This window comes from Petromyzon marinus, chromosome 24 (assembly GCF_048934315.1).
Source record: "Petromyzon marinus isolate PM22_M1 ecotype Great Lakes invasive population chromosome 24, UKy_Petmar_22M1.pri1.0, whole genome shotgun sequence".
Taxonomy (NCBI): domain Eukaryota; kingdom Metazoa; phylum Chordata; class Hyperoartia; order Petromyzontiformes; family Petromyzontidae; genus Petromyzon; species Petromyzon marinus.
Window position 1 is genome coordinate 8,334,305 of NC_133690.1, and position 13,827 is coordinate 8,348,131.

General features: G+C 49.5%; 1 protein-coding gene across 4 annotated transcripts in view; it reads right to left on the reverse strand.

Moving 5' to 3' along the window:
* Positions 1-13,827, reverse strand: part of LOC116945516 (switch-associated protein 70-like) — a 79,179-nt gene that overhangs the window by 39,761 nt on the left and 25,591 nt on the right. For 3 of the 4 annotated variants that reach the window (XM_032959857.2, XM_032959856.2, XM_032959858.2), the window contains exon 2: positions 1,194-1,334. In XM_032959857.2, the coding sequence (XP_032815748.1) occupies positions 1,194-1,334 (141 nt within the window). Of the gene's footprint in view, positions 1-621; positions 1,022-1,193; positions 1,335-13,827 lie in introns of those variants that run through there. The other variant, XM_076069388.1, reaches the window with a different exon arrangement.

Here is a 13,827-nt window from a genome sequence, read left to right on the forward strand (position 1 = left end):
TAAACTATGTTATTATTATTTTTACCATGTAAGGACCATTGAGCTACGTATATAGCTATTTTTAAGAAGTGACCTGGCCCCAAATTATAGCCCAGTGAAGTGGCTTATCATGTGGAAATTTATAGAAGCCAAATACTCGAAACGCATGTTTCTCAATGACGATGGAAAAACTGGAGGACACGGAGAAGAATCCACACGACCACGGGGAGAGCAGGCAAACTCCATATATACCTCCTGCATACCAGGCGAGGTAGTTAATATCTCTTGCTTGTGTATGAATCGCATTTAAATCATTACGTCAATGGAGCAATGGCTTAGGGAGGCCTTGTTCGAGCAACTGATTTATCGAGGCTGATGGTGATGATGACGACGACGACGACCACAGAAACCCACGTGGATGCTGCCGCACTTAGAGACGCCGCTCGGGGAAGGTGGCGGCAGTGCAGGAGCGGTGGAGCGGTGGAAGATGACGCGAACATAACGAGACCCAAGGTACCAGCGTGGCCGCCGGGCACCATGGGAGACTTGACGAGGTTGTCACCTTGTGACACCTCGTGACGAGGTGTCACCTTGTCGAGGATGTGGGCGTTGAGGTAGGGCGTGTGTGTGACGAGGTGTCACCTTGTCTAGGATGTAGGTGTTGAGGTAGGGCGTGTGTGTGACGAGGTGTCACCTTGTCTAGGATGTAGGTGTTGAGGTAGGGCGTGCGTGTGACGAGGTGTCACCTTGTCTAGGATGTAGGTGTTGAGGTAGGGCGTGTGTGTGACGAGGTGTCACCTTGTCTAGGATGTAGGCGTTGAGGTAGGGCGTGCGTGTGACGAGGTGTCACCTTGTCTAGGATGTAGGTGTTGAGGTAGGCGGTGCGTGTGACGAGGTGTCACCTTGTCTAGGATGTAGGTGTTGAGGTAGGGCGTGCGTGTGACAAGGTGTCACCTTGTCTAGGATGTAGGTGTTGAGGTAGGGCGTGCGTGTGACGAGGTGTCACCTTGTCTAGGATGTAGGTGTTGAGGTAGGGCGTGCGTGTGACGAGGTGTCACCTTGTCTAGGATGTAGGCGTTGAGGTAGGGCGTGCGTGTGACAAGGTGTCACCTTGTCTAGGATGTAGGTGTTGAGGTAGGGCGTGCGTGTGACGAGGTGTCACCTTGTATAGGATGTAGGCGTTGAGGTAGGGCGTGCGTGTGACGAGGTGTCACCTTGTCTAGGATGTAGGTGTTGAGGTAGGGCATGTAGCCCTGGCTGGATACAGGGCCCGAGTCGTCATCGCGGAAGTGCGCCTCCAGCGCCACGGGGTCGTGGCTCACGTTGAGCACCGTGCACAGGTTGTAGGACAACACCTGCGGGAGGGCATCGATGGCAGTGAGGACGATGAACAAGATTGGTGATGCCACAGAAACTCGCGCTCGAGATCTACCGGTCGGCAGGACGGGTCACGGTGCGGCCCCTGCGGTGTGCTGCCCACAGCACTGGTGGCAGAAGAGAGCCCCCTCTTGAGAGCCCCTCTAGCCCAGTGGTTCTCAGGGCGTTGTGGTCCCTGGGACCAGCGGTGAGTGGTTCGCGACGGTCCTCCAGCTGGTGGGCCGCGGGGTTTGTGATGCAAACCCCGGTTGATCCGGAAGAAATGACACGGATGATTGTACCGATTGTTTTCGAAAATTAACGTTGTACTGAAGATATTTAATCCAAACACAATTTAAATTAGGTAAATGATCAAACCAGACTAATCCTGACACCTAAATGCCCCCCCCCCCTGCCCCAAATAAACATTATAGCTGCGTAATAAAAACTTTGTATGCTCCTGTAATCTGAATAATTTGTATAACTGCCATTTAGAGAGAGAGAGAAGTGAATCCGTGTTGTCGCCAGCGGTGGGCGGGCTGGCTGGGTTCATGGTCCATGGAAATGTTTGCATCAGCTGAGTGGTCCGCAGGCCAAACAAGTTTTAGAAACACCGTGATCGAGGGGAAATGTCGGCTTACCCTTCCATGCCGGACACACGTCCTACCCAAGCGTGACCCCCACCACACGCGACTTTTGAAGCGACTGGGGGCTGTGCCCAATGTCTACTGCTGGGTGGACAGGGGATTTGAGAAACCTGCGTCGTCCTTTTTACCGCTGCGCCGGGAGCTCAAACTTCGGTGAACTCAATATTTATTGTAAGCGCAGTACGCTTTTTTAAAGAAATAAATGCGTGTAGCATTCAGAGAGACGGGTCATCGCAATATAATGTGCAGCCCTTTGTCGATCGGCTGTCGGGGTTTGTTTGACTATACTTCACCATGCTGGTCAATGCGGGTTGATTGACAGGGCTGCCCAGGAAACAGTCCAGATATCACCTCTTGCCAACTGATGTTAGTCACGGCCGGGATTCGATGTTAGTCACGGCCGGGATTCGAACTTAGTTCGCCGGGTTCGCCGTGCACCGCGCTAACCACTGCGCCACCACCCCAGCTGCACAGGACCATATACTGCAGTGCTTCTCAACAGGGGGTACGTTGCAGTGTCCCAGGGGGTACGTGAGGCGATTTATAAATATGGTGAATAATCGCGCACGAATCTGCCAATATATAATAACTACGACGAAATGTAATCCCATATGGTAAATCTAGAGCGATATTGAAGACCTTTCTAAGCTCGTTGGTCGTACACAATGTGGTCTTCCAGAAGAAGCGGCGAGCGTGGACAAATGACGTCACGCGTGCAGAGCGTTCGTTGAAGTTTTAATTCACTTGCAGTTACTAGCCAGTTAGGATAACTCACAAAATGAAGTTGTTTTAGTTCACTTGCAGTTACTAGGCAGTTAGGATAACTCACAAAATGAAGTTGTTTTAGTTCACTTGCAGTTACTAGCCAGTTAGGATAACTCACAAAATGAAGTTGTTTTAGTTCACTTGCAGTTACTAGCCAGTTAGGATAACTCACAAAATGAAGTTGTTTTAGTTCGCCTTCAGTTACTAGGCAGTTAGGATAACTCACAAAATGAAGTTGTTTTAGTTCGCCTGCAGTTACTAGCCAGTTAGGATAACTCACAAAATGAAGTTGTTATAGTTCGCCTGCAGTTACTATCCAGTTAGGATAACTCACAAAATGAACAATTTAACCTCATGGCCGTACCCCAGGGTCCCATAGTACCCCGGCTCTCGCATAATGTCCGTGACGCAGTCATTTTTAGTCTGTGGATGGTCGGCGATGCGGCAATCGACTCATCTCGACGAGCTGTACTCACGATGCACCACTACGGTGCGTGCGAGCGTTCAGGGTTTCAGCGCAATCGTCCTCGACATCGCGGGGTGTGGCACTGATTTCGAATTGATTGGTACCCCAATCGCGGAGTGAACTAAACCCCTGGAAAAAAAATAGTGTCCCAGAAATAAAATATTTTAATTGCCTCGGCCCATTTTGTATTATTTGGTACCCCGGGGAACCGCCATAAGGATCAATTGGTTAAACTAATGCATACATTTCTCGGAACCGTGTTGGCTCGGACACACTCGGTTGAAACACAATTCAACAAGGGGGGTGGTACAGTGGCCAAAAAATTGGGTTGAGATCCACTGACGCACTGCGGACAACAAAAGAGTTCAAGCCCTGGTCAGGGGCGGACTCGGCACACAATGTCCTCCAGGGTTTGTAAAATGCACGTCGCTGAAGAGGAAGGAAAGGTGGTCGTGTGGAGAGACTGTGCAGGAGATGTGGAATTCCCACCAGCTGGCCCAGGGCCAGCAGAGGCGCACACTGCACCCGTTTTGAAGCTTTCCTGATTGCAGGCATCTATAGTTAGAAATATTTCTGACTACGTGACTTTACCGAAAGAACCAAAGAGGGTTGCAGCCGTTGTCTGTTTGCAAGCCGGTACGCTGGAGTCGGCACGGGACTGGTAGCCACAGCACCAGATATAAGTTCTGACCCCTGCCCCTACTGGAAATCCTGTATAAAAAAGAGCTTCATAGCTCATTGTATTTCTCCAATATAAATAAATATTCAGAATCTGAGATGTGTATACTGGATGTGGTGTGCCGGGTGTGGAAATATTTTCTCCGTGTTGCCAGCCGGGACAGACCGCGCTAACGTTCAACGCTGCTAGTTTCCGCAGCGAGACAACTTGGGTGTAGACGTGGCCCAGTGGCGAGTAAAACGAGGCATTCGTGCCCCCGTAGGGAGCGAGGAGTTATGTCCGTCTAACCACGTGCCCACACTGAGATTCTATACAACGTGGCCACTCGTGCGAGCAGCTTAACATCGCGATTGCTTTGTCAGGCTTATGAACAGCCTTATTTCACTGCAAGCAAAACGACACCAGCAGCAGCCCCTTTCGCCCCACTTTGACCTTTAAAAGCAAAAAGAACTGGCGTTTTTTTTGCGTGCGTTTTTTTTAAAGATAAGTTTGGGTTAGAATTGTTTCAAGGGACTTGAGCACATAGCTCCGTGTTTTTCAACGAGATCTGAACGGACGGACGGACGGACAAACGCACGGTCGGACAAACGCACGGACGGACAAACGCACGGACGGACAAACCCCGCGCGGTTCTCCGCCCCGTTTTCCGAGGCTGCGGAAAGTGTTTCTCTTGGCACGACGTCAAGTTCGACGAGGAAGCTCCCAGCGCGCGCGGAGCTAAACGCCGAACATCGGCGCCCTTACGAGGCGCGGCACCACCCCGTACGACGTACATGCAGTAGTAGGACGCTACCCACGCGCTTATTGCTGATTAGGTGACGGGAGATTTATCCGCCGTTGGCTCAGCGCTGTGAATGGGGTTGACAGCGCGACCCGATTGCTCGTTTGAGCACGAAGACTGATATTCTGACTCCGAGTTTCTTTATTTTGCCAGGACAATCTCTTCGAGATGCAAGACATTTTTTTTTCAGGTTCCTGTGCTTGGACTATTTAGCCAATTCCTTTTTTTTAACTCTATGTATCTTTTACCTTTAGAGCAAAATTACAGTGGTTGGAGACACTCAAACTCCAGATAGGTAAGGAACCTGCTGCTTACTGTACTGCCACAAAAACAAAGATCCCCAGTATAGCTTTAATAGACTGGCGGGACAAGTGCTGTTAGCAAGCAGCGTCTATGAAGGCCTGACCGATACAGCCAACAACTGTATCACAGCGCAATATCGAGCGGCGACGACTGCGGCGACTAAGAGAAGAATGGTGACGACGACGACCATGGAGTTGAGCAGCACAACGGGGACACCACTTACAGTCGACAGCCCCGAGGTCCCCTACAGGGGCCCTTCTTATACTGTCGGCGTGGCCTGGCTCCGCCCCCGGCCACGCCCCCTTTCTAGAACCTACCAGCGGGTTCTTGGTGGGCCCCTTCTGTAACCTTTCCCCTAGATCCCCCTCTGGTGTATCACGTGGCCTGCTGACGTCAGGGCTGCCGTAAGCCGCAGATCCCCTTCCCTGCCAGCAGCCGGAGCTACGCTGTTACATGACTATTCTATACCACTACACTTGTGTCAGAAGTCCACCTTTGTCTTACACCCTCAAGTGTCATGTAGGCGTGTTACCCCCCCCCCCTCCTCCCCACTCCCTCTATCCTCTTAAGTTATTCCTCCTTGATCTTCCCCTTCCTCCCCACCTACAAATACAACGAGTACCCCGCTCACAATTCCACCCTTGGGTGGGGCAGTGAGTCCAATCTCCCCAACCCCTCCTCCTCTAAACCCAGGGGCACAAAGTTTGGGACTTCTGTCCGCAGAGTTTCTGTACCCTCCCTCCGCCACCCCTACCGGTGTCACGGTTCGCGCTCTGTACCGGGCTCCTGTTAAAATAAAATAAAAACTCTTAGAAAGAGAAAAAAAACGTACGAGGCGCAGTAAGTCTAGTGAGGAAGCAAAGAGTGTAATTTGGATGTACGTTGGATGTAAATCGGATGTAAGGGGAAAGAGCCGGGATAGTATGGGAGCACATCGAGATAGGTTTTCAGGAATCGCAGAGAGAGCAAGGTGGCGGTAAAACTGAAAGCGACATTAAGAGAGCAGCGATGCTTCCAAGTGCCGAGACGTGGGCACTCTGGGATACAGAAGGAAGATACAGTACTTGGAAGAGCAGTAATGAGGATGTGGAGAGGGAGGTTGGGAATATCTCTCTAGGAAACGAGGAGCGTAGAGCCTGAATGGGGATAGCACTCATATTCTGGAGGTCAGGGAGGTGAGATTCGAATGGTTTGGGCAGAAGCTGAGAAGCGACAATAACGATGCAATGAGAAAGGGTATGGAGATTAGAGACCCATAGACTCACACAGAGACCCATCTCGCCACCCGGTCATGGCCGACACTGTTCGCTATGGTCGTGAATCGAACTCAGGTCGGCGGGATGCATGGCGCGATGCGCTTAACCGCTACTCGGCGTGGGGTGAGGGGTTATGAAGAGGCACTTTAAAGCGTGCGCAAATTAGCCCAACGAACGGCATTCCTGCGGTGTTCAATTACCAAACGGCATCAGTACGGCCATTCATTCATTCATGTTCACGCACAGCGGGCAATGTCTGGCGGCTCACGCCGTTCCCGAGTCGGGAGCGAGCGAGCGAGCGAGCGAGCCGGCACCGCCGAGATTCCTGCTTCGAATCTCAGGCGCCCATCACATTGTGGAACGTCGTCGATGAGAATCACGCGGCGGAATAACAAAGACATAATTATATATTTTATTTTTTTGTACTCGTCTTGAATTTTCAGTGTTCTGTTGTTTCCACCCCCCCCCCCCACACGTAACCGCGTGGCCCCCTCCCCTCGTACGGCGTCTCGCTGCGGGTGGCGTCGCTTGTCCACTAAGTCACGGGGCGGACCAAACGGTTTGGTCGCAGTCGCCTGCTCGTCAAAATAAAAGTTGAACACGAGCAGTTTTTGTTTAAAAAAAAAAAATTCCCACTGAAAGGGATTGTGTCAATATCGTCAACGCCACGAGGGTATTATTAATGGTACGCCAGAGTGGATAAGGGTGTAAGTGAAGTACTGCCGTTGAAAATACTACAATGCTGATAAAACTCTCTGGGAATAAGCAATTTAATGAAGTTTTTATGCATGGCGATAATGGGAGTTGGGATAAAGAGTTCCCTGTTTATACTCACGTTAGAATATATCATGAATGATTCATTAGCAACAGAGCTGACGTCAAAGCTGAATAGAGAGCCGTGCTAGTCGGTGGACAAGGTAGCCGTTGCAGGAATATCGATACAAAAAGATCGAATTTCTGTTTCTGGCCTCCTTCGATCCCTCGAGGGCTGGCCGAGAGATGGGACTCTCCCACAACGCAGAGCTCCATCCTCGGCGGTTCCTGTGAGGGGTCGCAGTCAGCAGCAGCCAGCAGTCAGCAGCAGCAGTCAGCAGCAGCCAGTAGCAGCCAGCAGTCAGCAGCAGCAGTCAGTAGCAGCCAGTAGCAGCCAGTAGCAGCCAGCAGTCAGCAGCAGCAGTCAGCAGCAGCCAGTAGCAGCCAGCAGTCAGCAGCAGCAGTCAGTAGCAGCAGTCAGTAGCAGCCAGTAGCAGCCAGCAGTCAGCAGCAGCCAGTAGCAGCCAGCAGTCAGCAGCAGCCAGTAGCAGCCAGCAGTCAGCAGCAGCAGTCAGTAGCAGCCAGTAGCAGCCAGCAGTCAGCAGCAGCAGTCAGTAGCAGCCAGTAGCAGCCAGCAGCCAGTAGCAGCAGCCAGTAGCAGCCAGTAGCAGCAGTCAGCAGCAGCCAGTAGCAGCCAGCAGTCAGCAGCAGCCAGTAGCAGCAGCCAGTAGCAGCCAGCAGTCAGCAGTCAACAGCAGCCAATAGCAGCCAGCAGTCAGCAGTCAACAGCAGTCAGGAGCAGCCAGCAGCAGTCAGCAGCAGCAGCTCGGTCTCTGCTTCGCTTTCCTAATACGGAGCCTTGAGTCACCATCTTCTCCAGGCTGCCTCTGAGGTGTTACGATGTTGAAGATTGCTTATGATGATGTTGAAACGAATGTTTTTTTCACGAGCAACAACGGACCCTGTGGCACACGACGGAAAGGGCAGTCAGAATGAAGGCTATACTGTGCGGGGAAAATAAATGGGAAAGAGATGGAGAGAAGGGAAAGAATTGGAGACAGGAGGGAAGGGATGGGAAATAAATGGGAATATGGGAGCAAAAGGGGTCAGGAGAGATGAGGATACGGTGCAAGGGGGCTGCATAAGGGACTCTACGCTGCTGCACGGAGTGACGTCTGTTCTCACGGGAAGAGTTTCAGTTTTTCAGTTTCATTTATTTGGTAGAGCCCTGTGAGCCATTCGGCTCTTGAATCGGGTGCAACCGCAACAAACAAAAAACAGAAACACGAACAGGAAAACATCTTAAAGTGACTGTGCAAACAGAACATCTACGGAAAAAAACAGCAAAATATTCCTGAAAAAGCACCGTACACCAAAGAGGGGGATGGATTCAGTGGGGGTGGCCACACACAAGTCACGTGGACTTGTGATGAGCTTTATCTGATTTAAGAGACGTACCTAAATTTATGCACAACGCCCAAGATGGTTGACGGATGTCACAGCAAACAGAGGAAACACGGGAGCAGCAAAGTTGATCTGTTTGGCCATTTCTCAAATGGTCGCCCGAAGGGAGAAGGTGCAAAGATACGACTCCTGGAATGTTGTTTGTAAGAGAGAGAAAAAAAATGAATATTTGACCTGGTGGAAAATGCACGCAGTCATGCAAAGCCTTCACGAATCAAGGCCTGAAGAAAACATATTTCGAAATCGTAAAACAATTTACAAAAATGACACGACCACACTAAGAGGTTACAAATTAAAATGTAAAAACTTATTGCAAGGGGAGCGAGGCAAGGAGACATGCTCTCTCCAGAGCGATTCACGGCTACGTTAGAAGACGTAAAAACAAATCGTGTTGGAGAAATTACGGCGCAAATAGCAGAGGAGAAAGTACGAGACGCCTCGGATTAGCCGATTACACGGTCATTATATCAACGATTGGAAATAAAAAAAAGCGGAAACGGTTGAAGAACTTAATAAGGAGGGCTGCAACGTGGGGCTCAAGATAAACACGAGTGAAATAAACGCGTAAAAGTCAAGCCACGAGCAGGGCAATCATCGAGGTCACAGCCAGGGACGGTGGCAAAGAAAAAGTAGACAATGAAGCAGGGAGAGATACCATTCATAATAAAGGTTTTTGGGTTAGATCGCGTTATTTATAAATGTGTCGTAACCCTCCACCACCCGACACGGCCAATCAGCAAGAAAAAGTGTCACGTTGACAAAAGACAAATAATTCACTACTTTAGCCCACCGGTGTGTTGAAGAGTGAATCCACAACATTTACAGTTTGAGTACGACGTTTCGCTGGTAATTACATCCAGCATCATCGGGCAATTCGCTTACAAATGCATCGAGAGAAAGAAAGACGTGCATTCGAGAGAATACACAAGTTAGAGAAAGTGGTATCTATTTTATCGACCCCATAAGGATGATGACCCGAGTCAACTCCCCAACCAGGAATTGACCTCCTTGCGATTTGGAGCTGCTCGCCCCGTCACTAAGCCACCTGGCGAAGCTGCCTTACCGTATAATCACGAACGTTTACGAGACCATCGGATATTTCTCGATAACCCAATCAGACATTTCTCCAAACTTCCACTGCGGTGTGGCGCAATGAATTGCACAAAAATTCCACTGCCAGAAATAAAAACAAATAGAAAAACCTCATTCCATACACCTGCAACTTCCAAGAAACATCCACCGTGACGCATCGGCCGCTACAGCGGAAGGGATAACATGAGCGGCAGGTTGGTGGCGACGAGGGCGCGATGGATAACACAGCAGGAAGGGCTTGGTTTTGATTCCCGACTGTGTGGCGAACGCAACATTCTCCTCCTGTTCTGCGTGGGTCTCCTCTCGGCTCTACGATTCCCTTCCACCGCTAAAGATAACGGGCAAAGTCACTGGTATTGGGCCGAACGTGCTGAAAAAGTTACCCGCAAACTCCTCAATTGGTATCACACACAGTAGCAACACCCCCCCCCCCCCGCGCGCCGCCCCCGCCTGCGATAACTGAGCAGGACCCTCCTGAAAATGAGGCTTGAGACTCAGTGAGAGCTCTCCTGGTTCATCAAGTGCAGTAATAATAATGATAAATGACAATACATCTGAGACTACCAATAAATCTGGGCCCTGTTTGTCTCCAACCGTCCACCACCTCCCCAAGATATTCAAAATCCAGCCCCGCTGGGAACGCGAGATACGGGCAGATTCCCTCACTCGTTCACTCTTCCCATCTCCCGTCCCCTCGCTCCCTATCCCTCTGGGTTTTTTTTCCTAAATGCAGAACCAAGGTAAAAGAACAAGTGGAATGGATGTAGCACTCGGGCGGGGTGCTATTATTTTTACGTAAAAAATACTGGAAATTATATTGAGCAAATCGCACAGAATTTCAAACGTGCTCAATGGATGCTCATAAAATACGAGTAAATAAAAAAGCAGATGATTCTAGACAGCTGGCTGGCTTCCAACGCGCCCACACACACACGCGCACGCACGCGTCACGACCACAGCGTCCGAACGACGGAAATGTCACGACGACGTGAGGCATTCCATAGGGCATCACCTCTGTGATCAAGGAGGAGACGCAGCGAGCACCGCAAACTCTACGGTGGTATTTCCCTCCTGTGGGTAAAACAAAAATAAACAGTAACTCGTCCCCGATACAGAGTGACAAGGCAAGTTGAGTGCGGGGCTGAAACGACGCGCTGGACTCAATTTGGCAGGGTTTGAACACAAAAAATGACACCGCAATCGTCGAAAAATTCGGCAGGACCCTCCTGCAAAAAGAGATTCAATAGACTCGGCGAAGACTTTCATGGGAAAACAAGCGAAAACGTAAATAATGACGCATTCGAATAGATTTATCCGTGCATGGTACACGCAGACGCGGTCGCGTAACTGCGCGCATGTAGTCGAGCGCGAGCAGCAGATATGAATTCGCATAAGGTGGGCGTGATGGGTTCGCGTGACCCCTACAATGGGAAAACACAAACAACCATCGTTGATGATTGAATCGAATAACGACCGACGCTACAGAGTGACCGCTACAGAGTGACCACTACAGAGTGACCGACACACTACAGAGTGACCAACACGCTACAGAGTGACCGTCACGCTACAATGACCGCTACAGAGTGACCACTACAGAGTGACCGACACACCACAGAGTGACCAACACGCTACAGAGTGACCGTCACGCTACAGTGACCGCTACAGAGTGACCACTACAGAGTGACCGACACGCTACAGAGTGACCAACACGCTACAGAGTGACCACTACAGAGTGACCAACACGCTACAGAGTGACCACTACAGAGTGACCGACACGCTACAGAGTGACCGACACGCTACAGAGTGACCGCTACAGAGTGACCGCTACAGAGTGACCACTACAGAGTGACCAACACGCTACAGAGTGACCGCTACAGAGTGACACGCTACAGAGTGACCGCTACAGAGTGACCAACACGCTACAGAGTGACCGTTACAGAGTGACCACTACAGAGTGACCGCTACAGAGTGACCGATACAGAGTGACCGACACACTACAGAGTGACCACTACAGAGTGACACGCTACAGAGTGACCACTACAGAGTGACCAACACGCTACAGAGTGACCGCTATAGAGTGACCGATACGCGACAGAGTGACCGTCACGCTACAGAGTGACCGCTACAGAGTTCATAGTTCATAGTTCATTTATTTGGTATAGCCCTGTGAGCCATTCGGCTCTCGAATCGGGTGCAACCGCAACAAACAAAAAACATGAACAAGAAAACATCTTAAAGTGATTATGTGACTGTGCAAACAGAAAATACAGGAAAAAAATATCAAAATATTCCTGAAATAGCACCGTACACCAACGCTGTGTGCAAAAATCCCAGTGGAATGCAAGTCAAATAACAACAACAACAACAACCACAAGACAACTAAGATTAAAGCCATCAGTCTAACTCTGTACTACAATAAACAAAAACATGGCCAAAACAAAAAAAAAACTTTTCGAAATCACCAAAATAAAAGCCATAAATCCAATGTAACAGTGATCATAGGGACTGTGACCGAATTTTTAACAATAAACTACATAAATAAATTATAACACCAAAATCTAGAGCCATATTTTAGGCCACTGAATAGCAGTGGCAGCTAGGGTTGTACAACTCCTCTAGAGCAGTTTTGAGTGAAGATCTCATAGGTAGTGATTCAAGTTGCAGTTAATTGGCAATAGCATTCCAGACCCTGGGGGCATCAATAGCAAAGGCCCTTCCTCCAGTTTTTGTACGGCAATAGGGAATGTGAAGCTGGTAAATGAGCGAAGACCTGAGGTCAAATTTGTTCTTTGAAACAGAGAGGAGATCCAGTAGATAGTCTGCGGATTTTTTTGTAAGTACATCGTGAATAAATAAGATCTGGTGTACAAGCCGTCGAATATTAAGAGATATTAAGTTTGACCCAATGTAGAGATCACAGTGGTGAGTTCTATATGGGCAGTTCAATGCAAATCTTAAGGCCGAGTGATAGATGGAATCAAGCTTCTTCAGTACAGTACTTGGGGCTGATTTATACACGATGTCACAGTAGTCAAGTAGAGGCAGTATGGTAGCTTGTATCAATTCCAAACGGAACATTGGGGGGAAGCAGTGCTTGTGTCGATACAGAAAACCAATTTTTATTTTTGTCTTTTTACCAATATAATCAATGTGATCTTCAAAACTAAGTTTTGAATCCAGGATGACTCCAAGATACTTATAGATCTTGACTTGCTCTATTTGATAATTATTCAAGGAATGTAATTGGGGAAAAATAACTTCCTGCTTTAGTCCCGGAGAGAAGCATAGCACCTTGGTTTTGGAGGTATTCAGGACTAGTTTAAGATAAACTAGCTGATGTTGTAGTTTGTTGAAATCACCCTGGAGCTTAGCAATCACGTCATCCGGAGAGCGGCCAGCAGTAATCAGTATCGTGTTATCTGAAAAAAGATTTACCCTGGAATGATTCAGTTCAGTGCCCAAGTCATTGACATAAAGAGAGTGACCGCTACAGAGTGACTGCCGAGCTACAGAGTGACCGCTACAGAGTGACCACTACAGAGTGACCGCTATAGAGTGACCAACACGCTACAGAGTGACCGCTACAGAGTGACCACTACAGAGTGACCGCTACAGAGTGACCAACACACTACAGAGTGACACGCTACAGAGTGACTGCTACAGAGTGACCAACACACTACAGAGTGACACGCTACAGAGTGACCGCTACAGAGTGACCGCTACAGAGTGACCACTACAGAGTGACCGCTACAGAGTGACCGACACACTACAGAGTGACCAACACGCTACAGAGTGACCGCTACAGAGTGATCGCTACAGAGTGACCGCTACAGAGTGACCGCTACAGAGTGAGCGACACACTACAGAGTGACCGCTACAGAGTGACCAACACGCTACAGAGTGACACACTACAGAGTGACCAACACGCTACAGAGTGACCGCTACAGAGTGACCAACACGCTACAGAGTGACCACTGCAGAGTGACCAACACGCTACAGAGTGACCGCTACAGAGTGACCGATACGCTACAGAGTGACCACTACAGAGTAACCGACACGCTACAGAGTGACCGCTACAGAGTGACCGACACGCTACAGAGTGACCAACACGCTACAGAGTGACCGCTACAGAGTGACCCACACACTACAGAGTGACTGCTACAGAGTGACCGATACAGAGTGACCGACACACTACAGAGTGACCGCTACAGAGTGACCGATACGCTACAGAGTGACCGCTACAGAGTGACCAACACGCTACAGAGTGACCACTACAGAGTGACCAA